The following is a 10,174-nucleotide window of genomic DNA, read 5'->3' as shown; positions in this document are numbered from 1 at the left end:
TTGTTGAACACAGATTTTCTAATATACCATCTCTGGTGGAACAACAAATCCACCAGAAAAGTTTTTAAAGTTTGTTGTGTTCTTTACATTTTGTGTTTGAATATATATCTGTCTGCATTAGCTCAAAGCAATTCATACACTTGTTCATCTAGAACACACTGCTTTAATAAACTTCTCAAAACCTGAAAAAGTTTTGAGATTTACATTCAACCCCCCTTCTGTAAATCTCATTGTTAGTCCTCTAGGAATAACAAACTGGTTAATTCATTCAGATTATTGAACAATATATATTTTTTCTTTAAATAGTATAAAATACATTGAATCAAAATATACAATATAATATAGATATAACTTTTATTTGAATAGTTCAAAATATAAAAATAATTCAAAATATTTGTACAATATTATTTTTATCAATGAATATTATTTATCTAGAAGAATTCTTTTTAAAAAGCTAGTTTTTTTAAGTGAAAAATAAAAAATAAATCGATTTAATATATCATCATAGTTTTAGAAAATCCCGTGAGTTCTCATATCAAATTTCGAATATTTTTAAAATCGGGACAAGTCCCAAAAATAATAATGCGCTACCAGTGAAGTTAGTAATTTTAATATAAATAATCAATTGACTTGATCTTATAAACACCTCAAACACATTAATTAATATTAACATAAGATATTAAAAAAAATTATATTATTGGTAAGATATTCTCGCCGAACTTGTAATTTAAATTTACTAAACGTAGAATGTGACGATGTTTTTCGGCCGGGTCATATAGTCAAATTTCGAGTATTTTTTGAAGAATGAGTCAAGTTCTAATTGCAAATTGGAATAAAATAAAATATTTTGACTCATTATAATTCGAACTCATCTAATATGTAATACCATTATAGATTATTTAAATATAAGCGATTCTATTTTCAATATTTTCTTTAAAAATTATACATGTACATTTTAATTACTTTTTATATTAATAAAATATGTTAAAAATATATGAGATATATTTTCAAACTAAAAAAAGATTAATAAATAAGATAATAATTTATTTATGTATTATGGCTAATTTTGTATCCGGAATTTAATTCTTTAAAATTAACTGTACAAATATTAAAGTAACTAATTTTTTTTGCGGAATTCAAGTAACTATCTTTAAAGTTAAATAAAATATTCATTTAACACACTTACATATTATGTGTATGATTAAAAGCACTTGTGACATTATGTTGTAGTTGTATGAGGTTGTATAGGTGAATGAAATATCTTGAGTTCGATTCCTACATAGCACATCTTTTATATAAAAATTAAAATAGGGGTAGTTTAATCTTTTCAATGAGACTTTTTAATCTCCCTAATTATCTCCTTGTTCTCCTATTATATATAGAAAAGATGGGTGCAATTAAATGTGATTATCATAATTAAAAATTTTAAATTTAATAGCCCATTGGTAGTAGCGAACTACACCAAATTACAACTATACATAATTTAAATTACAAACATTTAACAGAAATAAAGACATAGGGTATTACACAACATACGAAATTTTAAAATACCAACAGCAGACCAGCAACATGTCATTAGAGTCGTAAAAAAAGACTTAAAGTTATTATAAGTTATAAATAAAATGTAATTTTTTTTCGTTAAAATCTGACCAACAACATGTCATTAGAGTCGTAGATTATTATATACAACTTATTAGTTATTACGGTGCAAAATTAAAAATTTAATTATTAAGTTGAATATATGAACAATAAGATTAAACTTTATCGAATAAAATTATAAAAATAAAATAAATAATAAGTCATTTTTATCATGTTAAGTCATTTTTAATTTATATAAACAGACATTTTCCAACTTGAACGTAAATATGAGTTAAAACCACGGACTTTAAGTCATTTCCAAACAGTCTCTAAAAGTTAGTCCCTCTATCCTTAAATACTTTTCCCATTTGTGTCGGATACGTTTGTCAATGCTCGTTTTTTATTGTTAATATCTTTAATTTATTATTAATATTAAATATAAAAACTTCAATGTATTAAAGTATTCGTAAATACGAGTACAACAAGATCTCACTCATGACTATGTTTGGTCTTATAGATTAACCGTAAATTAAGAGTCAATCACTTAACGTGAACAGTGACAAAAGTCAAAATGGGAAACGTATTGTGGTACGGAGGGAATACAAGCTAAATACTAGAATTGACTTTTTAATTTGGTACCCTTTAGTAGGGGTGAGCAAACAAAAACCGAAAAACCGAAAACGTACCGAAACACCGAAAAACCGAAAAACCGCACCGAAAAAAACCGAAACCGACAAAAACCGAAAAAACCGTAACCGAACCGAACCGATGAAACGGTTTGGTAACAGTTATGGTTTTATCCCTATAACCGAACCGAAAAACCGAACCGCTTATATAATATTATATAATTAAATAATAAATAATATAATTATATATAATACGTAATTTAATATATAAGACCTAATATAATTAGTAATGCAGCGGAGGATGTTTAATACCTTTACTGTTTAGCAGAAGTTTTAATTTAATTCTAATGCCCTGCGTGTTGAAGTTTTTGAGTGTTACTCCTGAATGCTCTCTGTATTACTTCTATATACATATTAAAACTATATACAGTGAGTGACATTGTAACAGTAATTAGCGTTTCAATATAAACTTGTATGTAATTTTGTGATAAGAGAAAGTGTATTAATTTTTATTTTACTTTTTAAGTTATAGTATCTTAAAAATTATTATTATTTAAATTTGTAAAATAGTTTTTAGTTAAAATAAAAACCGATAAAAACCGAAACCGACAAACGGTTAACCGAACCGCAAAAAACCGTTTCGAACGGTTCGGTTACGGTTAATAGGTAGAAACTGAACCGAACCGACATGTACGGTTCGGTAACGGTTTTTGATAAAAACTGAACCGAACCGACCCGTGCACACCCCTACCCTTTAGGATAACGTTTGACTAACGGATGATTAACAGAGTGATATCATATGAATGAAGTCAAAAGTATAATGATACCAGTTAGAAGTCAAAAGTATCATTTGGAATATCCCAGACCCGACACTAATTATATCCGTGTTTTTTCGTATTCGTGTACTTTCGTATTCGTTTACCAAATTTTTGAACCCAAACACTAATTATTCGTGTCGTTTCGTATATTAGTATTGTTATGTCTAAGTCCAATAGGTTACCTAAATGAGTTCCTAAACTCATATTTAGGTAATGTGTCAAAAAAAAGCACTCCAATACTGTCTTACTGATTACTTAAACACTAGCACATCACCAAATTTCCTAGCCATTACCTATTTTTAGGTAACCGCTAGCCATTACCTATTTAATATTTATGATTAAAAAATTCATCCCTCTCTATTCTCATTTCCTTGCTTTTCTTTTTACTAAAATAATAAGTAGGGAACCAAAATAGGGATTGCTATTGAAGTTGACAATAAAAATAGCTTACTTAAATCACCAGGACTCACTAGGAATCACTAGGAATCATTACTTTATATTATTAATAGGTAATGAGATAGGTAACCTATTGGACTTGCTCTAAGAGCATCCCTAAGTTATAATTTAAGTAATGAAGGGGAAGATTATGCTCCGACAACAGCTTTCTTATTCTACTAAAATTCACTAACATACTTCCTCCATTACGTATAAATAGGTAATCTCTCTCTTTTGCTAAACTTTCTCTCTCTGATGCATATTATATTATGAAAAAGGTTTTTAATAATATAATATAAAATAGGAGATAAGTATAACTAACATTGTTGGAATTAAAATTAAATTACTTATCTATATTCTAACTTACGAAGATTCAATATTTAATATTAATATAAAGAATGAATTGAAACTTTGTTGGAGTTGCTCCAATTACATGGCTCTTTAAGGACATCTCCAAGGGGTTGTCAAGGAGATTGCCAAGCTTATTTGACATGACACCCTTCATTGCCTAGGAGTTAGGAGATTGCCAAAAGGTTGCCTATCAAGATTGCCAAAACTTGGCAACCCCTCGGCAACTTCCTAAATTAGCAAAAAATAATAAAAAACATCTAAAGTGTATATTATACCCACTTTTATATTAAACTAAATATAAAATTAATATAAATGGACCACATGGGCAACCTTTAAAGTTGCTTAACTATTGGAGCAAAATTTTAATAAATGTTGTCAAGAGTGACATATATGTGAGAGAAAATTAAAAAACAATATATTTAATAATTTGTCACGGTTTCACAACTTTATTAGCAACCTCTATTGAAGATGCCCTAATAGCCAGCTTCTTGAATCTCCTACCTCGAAAATATTTTCCCCAGTTTATATTGGCAACCAGGAAACCACCATAGCTATATACATAGGGTAACTTCAAGTTTTTCTGGTATGAGTTGATCCGCAGCCCCCAGTGATTCTTGTCCATTTTCGCCCAACCGAAAAATTCATTTAATTCAAAAAATGCCTCCTTTTCCATGCTGCCAACATAAAAGGGAAATTTAGTAGCCTTAAAAGAAAGCTCTAATGATTTCCTGACAACCGTTCCATTTTGATCGAAGGCAAGCATTGAAGATTCACGACGCCACTTGCCATGCTTGTCGCACGAACAAGAAGAACGAGAAGGTGCCGACAATAGATGACAATAACAGCAATGCACACTAAGATCAATGGGTAACAACTCCGATGCAATTGATACAAGCCACGGCGCTGCAATAATCATGTCGTAGGAGGATTCCTTTTTCCCAGAGGTGATGATGTATATTACTTCAAACTCATCACTTGTACCCTTCATGTCGAAATAACGTTTTCTTAACATGCTTAGGAAATTGGCTACTTTTTTCCTACGGATTTGATTCTCTTCATCACCCTCAAAAAAGAGTATTATTCTCTTCCCCACAAGTTGAGAAAATCGAACCTACAAATAGTATCATTAATAAATAAGTAGAGAAAAAAGATTGAAACCCATGAATCATGTAAGCATTGAATGTTGCGAACCTGATGTGAAATAAAGAAATAAAAGACTAATTTGTATTTATTTTATAATATAGCATTTAGGAAAAAAGTAAACTGTAATTTTCATGTATCTTAATTATGCAAATGGGTAGGGAATTTATAGTTTATAGTTGTGCATTAATAGTTTGAATAGTTTCCTTAATTTTAGTAGCTCTCTTGTATAAGATTAGCTTAAAAGTTACAGTTTAAAGTAGTGCAGTGTATCCTGTACTAGGGGGATAATAGTTTTTAGTAGAGCATTGATAATTTGAATCGTTTCTTTTAGCATTGAGATAGCTCTCTTGTTATAACCTTAGTTTAAAAGTTATCCTAATAAATAAGAAGCAATTTATTATTATTCTGAGACTAAGATAAGATATCAAGATTGAGATCATTCTCTTGCTACCCTTTGTTCTTATACAGCATTAAATTGGTATGAGAGCCCCAACAATGTTGGCCAAATGTAAGATATGAAACACTCAGAATTTCAGTAGGGCACTGGTTATTAAAGAAGAATGAAGATCAGAATATGAGTGAAAATGAACCAGAGGTCAAGGGTTTTTAGGCAAGAGATATTTAGAGATGATATCAAAATGTCAAAAACTAACCTCGCTCTCATCTCTTCTTCTAAATATGGTGTGTCGATCCCAGAGCATCTCCAGGTTCAGTTCCCGCAATTTCTCAGTGTATAATTTGGCAACTCTTTCACGAGTGAAAGGGTATGCTGGAAGCTTAAATTTTAAGATGATATCAGAACCCCAAGGTTCAATATATTTCCCATGAGGCCCAAAGATAACAAGTCTAGGAGATTCCTCCAGCCCAAGTTGATCGTTACGATAACCAAAAAAGCGCGTCAACCTTTCACATTCGGGGTCTTTAAACGGGACTGCCAACCAAGGCATAGTCTCAAATGTATAACGAAATGATTCTTCACCTGTACGATCTACAGTTGCATTTCTGTCATTTAGATATACGAGCACAACCTCAAAACAAGATTTATTTTGTGCGAACTCTTCGTACACTTTCTTAATATCTGTGGTCAGCCACTCAGGAGTAATACCCTCTTCATAAAAATATACTGCTACCACCTTTTCTACAAGAGTGTCAATGAGTACCTGTCAGTACAAGCAGTAATAGATGATTAACTAAGCTAAGATATTCAGAAAAAACTAGTGTTATCAGGACGGAGGAGTAGATATATCAATATCAAACCCATTATATTGTTGTCAAATACACTTTCTGTTGCCACATTCATACCTTATCCCCTTTATTTGAGATGACATAATCACGTTTTGGTGAACCCAAGAGTGCTTTTAAAGAGGGCTTCTTGGCAGTTGCAATATCTATAAATTGTAAATGGTCAATCCGTTTATCGCTGAAATGATAACCCACACCTCCATATTTTTCAAATAAATCACAAACATCAGTTTGCAGAACCATGCCAGATGAACTAATGACAACTGAGGAACTTTAAATACTCTGAGAGCCGATACCAAATCTTCTTGCCAGATGTTCACGGGATGTAATATCTGAGAATGGGATGGCAGCCCATGGCATGCAAGAAAATATAGCTTCGAAATTCTTCTTGGAGTCAGTATGAGTATCACTTGAAAGTCTACCTTCTGCAGTCCCATAACCAACCAAGACAACCTCAAAATTATTATCAGGCAGCAGATAAGTGTACGTGTCTATCAAGAACGATGTGGACCTCCTCGAAGACAAATAATCATGGTGTAGAGGCACAAAATACAGAACTATAACCTTGCCTGCCAAATGCACAGCCTTCACCTACAAAAGTATGTTATCAGCTGGTCTCGCATTCACCCCACTCACTGTAATTGTGTGTTAGTGCTTTTTCCCTCGCTCAATCCAACTGTGTGTTTACTGAGTGAAAATTACTGTCCTTTCCTTACAAATTTTAAGACTAAACTCGCAGTACTATAATGACCTATAAACAAACTTTTAAGAAATTTAGGACAGTATGTAACAAAGTTACCATTTTAGTCTACATCACTAACTGAACCAAGGGTAATATACTACTGCTTATAATGCAATTATAGTTCTACTTCCGGGTTTAAAATTGCCACCACTTCTGGCCTATATTTAAAAAAATTCTCCAATAAATACCAGTTCCCAAATTAGAACCTGGCTATTCAAGGTCAAGGAGACAGACAAATATCGATTACTGAGTAATAATTTGATTATAGTAGGTATATTTTTTAAAGATGTAGTCTCGCATGATCATTGATCATAGTAATATCTCTGAATTGATTTACGGAGAGTAACACATACCTGTCGGTCATCATTATATTTGACAAGGTAATCCCTGTCTTTGGTGAAAAGGAGGTAATGTAAATCAGTCATATCTCCTTTTCTTATAATTTGAAGTTCTCCTTCTGTTTCCTCCTTAGCTCCATGGTACTTGCGGTGGGGGTTGGGATTATCTAATCAATCAAGGACTTAATTACCAAAAGACCTTGTCAGCAGTAACATAATCTATTTGTTGGCCAAAATTCATTCAAGAATATGCAATCTTCACAATTTAAGATAATAATAGTTTTGATCAAGTCCAAGAAACCAATACTTAATTATCAGAAATTATCTTGGCTTCTCTAACAGAAATCAAGAGTTCGACTCCTCACATATGCATGTGTTTAACTATCAAAAAAAGAAAAAGAAATCAAGTCCATACAATTAAAGACTTAAATTGTCAGGAAATGATAATACATACTCTCCAAGTCTGGATGGTAATAATTCATATAAATAAATAAAAAACAATCTTAATAATCAAGTCTAAACAATAACAAATAGTAAGTTATGAAGAAGTAATACTAGTTTTAAAGACGAAACATTTGGTAGTCGGTAGTTGGGCTAGGTTAAAGGTCTATTTATTTTAAATACCTACTTTAACGAGCTAAGTATTTCTAGAAAGCTATTTTAGTTAAAACACATTTAACTATTCTAATTTAAACACATTCTCAGAATTAAACCAAATATAAAAAACATATATGATAATAAGATATTAAGATGCAACGATAATAAATATTAGAAGTAAACAGTTCATATAAGCTAGTAAAACATAACATTGGCTAACCTGTCAATCTGAAATATTTTTCACAGTAATTAAAACCCAGAGCTCCATTTTTTTCAAATAACTTACAACCATCAGTTTCCAGAATCATGCCAGATGAATCAATGACAACTGTGGTACGATCCGCCAGTGGGCCCATACCGAACATACTGGCCAGACGTTCTCTGGATGCAAAATCTGAAAATGGGATGGCAGTCCCGAAAGAAAATCTTTGTTTAAATTTCATCTTAGTGAGAGTGCGAGAATCAAGTCGCGGTTTATCTTCTGCAGTCCCATGTGCGACCAATACAACCTCAAAACAATTATGGAGAGACAAAACAGAGTATGTGCATGACAAGTTTCTATTGGACTCGAAATCAGAACAGCTATAACCCCAGCGTAATGGCATAAAATACAGAACTATAAGCTTGCCAGCCAAATGCTCGGCCTTCACCTACAAAAGTCATAGTACTGTATGTGTTATCACTATCAGCTACAAATATAGATTACCAAGTGATAGTTCGAATATGATAAGAATATTCTTTTTTAAAATGTAGCCTCGCATGCTCATTGTGATATCCGTGAATTAATTATTAATTTCCGGACAGAGTTATACATACCTGTTTGTTATCATGATGTTTGACAAGGTAATCCCTGTCTTTGGTGAAAAGGAGGTCATTTAAATTAACCATATCTCCTTTTTTCATAATTTGAACTTCTCCTTTCATTTCCTCCATGGCTCCATGGTACTCGATGCAGGATTTATCTGAAAAAGTCCGGGACTTAATTTCCCGAAATAATTTGTCAAGGGTACCCTAATCTATTAAGCACAAGGGAGTTGATGCGATTTAGTCTATCAACAACCCGTGGTGAATAACTTATATCTTATGCCTAATAAGCTAGTAATAACAAATTCGTGGTGAATAACTTATATCTAATGCATTGCACGGGCTAATAAGCTAGTAATAACAAACTCGTGGTGAATAACTTATTTCTAATGCATTGCACGGGCTAATAAGCTAGTAATAACAAGTACAAGAAACCAACACCAAATTATCAAAAGTTGTCAACATGCATACAAAATAATACTACAATCTTTACAAGTTCAATGTATAAAGAACAAGTGCAGAAAATAAATAAAATACTCAATTCTTAAAAACAAATGAAGAACTAAAAAAAACAATATTAAGAATAACCTGCACAATTGGAAAATAGAGATTTCTGCAAATAACAAGAAGAGTATATTTTGATGCATCTTCTTGTGCAAATATAATTGTTGATCATCTTCAGTTTTACTAAACCCCTCATCCCCCTCATCTTCAGTTTTACTACTAAACATATAAGTAATAAATAGTGTCCGTGTGTTTGTGTGTTCTTTGTATAGTACAATGATGCAAGTATTTTAACACTGTTGCACACGGGAACAGGCCCCCAAAAGTCCATTCACCCTACCCGCACGACCCGACCCTGATCGGATGGGTCAGACGTTACAAATTTTTAGTAACTGAAATATATTAAAAGACGGTATTTTGAATTAATCTTAAATTTTATAATAATTTTTAGTTTACTTTTTATTGTAGTAAATCTATACTATTATATTTAATAAGAAATATTAAAATTTTTATTAATAATCATCATCGGTCACTGTTATCTTCGATCATCATCTAAAATTATAATTAAATTCAATATAAAATACTATCATTAATAGATTAAAACTAAAATATAATTATGTAAATACAAAATATCTTTTCTAATTAGTATATAACAATTACATATTTCAACTAATATACATTTTTTGTGTTTTTTCCAACCAAGGTATCTACTTTTTCCAAAAATATTAATGATAATTATATTTGATTAAATTAAATAAATTATTATAATCACTAATAATAACTAATTTCCTTTTTATAACCATTTGCATACTGATAGGGATAAATAAATTCTGATTGTATAATTAAATATTACAGTAGTTATACATAATTTGGGCTGCTAAGCCCAATAAAAAGATGTATGACATTCATACCAAAAAGGTTAACACATTGATCAGAACTGATGGACCAGATCAGACCTGATGGAACAAAAAAAGGCCCAAAAGCCCTGAATATTAA

The 10,174-nt window shown here is 31.2% G+C and overlaps 1 protein-coding gene across 2 annotated transcripts; it reads right to left on the bottom strand.

Annotated features, from left to right (window-relative positions):
- Positions 1-4,199: 4,199 nt before the first annotated feature.
- Positions 4,200-9,467, bottom strand: LOC141692944 (putative nucleoredoxin 1-2). Of its 2 annotated transcripts, XR_012562963.1 has the most exons (6): positions 9,263-9,467; positions 8,687-8,832; positions 8,091-8,520; positions 7,289-7,440; positions 6,254-6,784; positions 5,953-6,089 (listed from the first exon to the last, which is right to left on the bottom strand). XR_012562963.1 is itself a non-coding variant. In XM_074497906.1 (3 exons), the coding sequence occupies exons 1-3, from the start codon at positions 6,434-6,436 to the stop codon at positions 4,239-4,241; spliced, it is 1,371 nt and encodes a 456-aa protein (XP_074354007.1). In that variant the 5' UTR covers positions 6,437-6,586; the 3' UTR covers positions 4,200-4,238. The 2 variants fall into 2 exon arrangements, 1 of the variants encoding a protein (XP_074354007.1); XM_074497906.1 differs by lacking the exons at positions 7,289-7,440; positions 8,091-8,520; positions 8,687-8,832; positions 9,263-9,467 and adding an exon at positions 4,200-4,919 and having other exon boundaries at positions 5,605-6,111; positions 6,254-6,586.
- Positions 9,468-10,174: the final 707 nt, after the last annotated feature.

This window comes from Apium graveolens, chromosome 10 (genome assembly GCF_009905375.1).
Source record: "Apium graveolens cultivar Ventura chromosome 10, ASM990537v1, whole genome shotgun sequence".
Lineage (NCBI taxonomy): Eukaryota > Viridiplantae > Streptophyta > Magnoliopsida > Apiales > Apiaceae > Apium > Apium graveolens.
This window is presented reverse-complemented; position numbering and strand designations above follow the sequence as displayed.

Excerpts from the sequence above, each read along its gene's own strand:
- LOC141692944 (XM_074497906.1), bottom strand. The coding sequence starts at position 6,436 with ATGGTTCTGCAAACTGATGTTTGTGATTTATTTGAAAAATATGGAGGT. Across the intron at positions 6,112-6,253 it reads TCTCAAATAAAGGGGATAAG|GTACTCATTGACACTCTTGT; the intron begins GTATGAATGTGG and ends TTGTACTGACAG. Across the intron at positions 4,920-5,604 it reads GAAGAAGAGATGAGAGCGAG|GTTCGATTTTCTCAACTTGT; the intron begins GTTAGTTTTTGA and ends TACTATTTGTAG.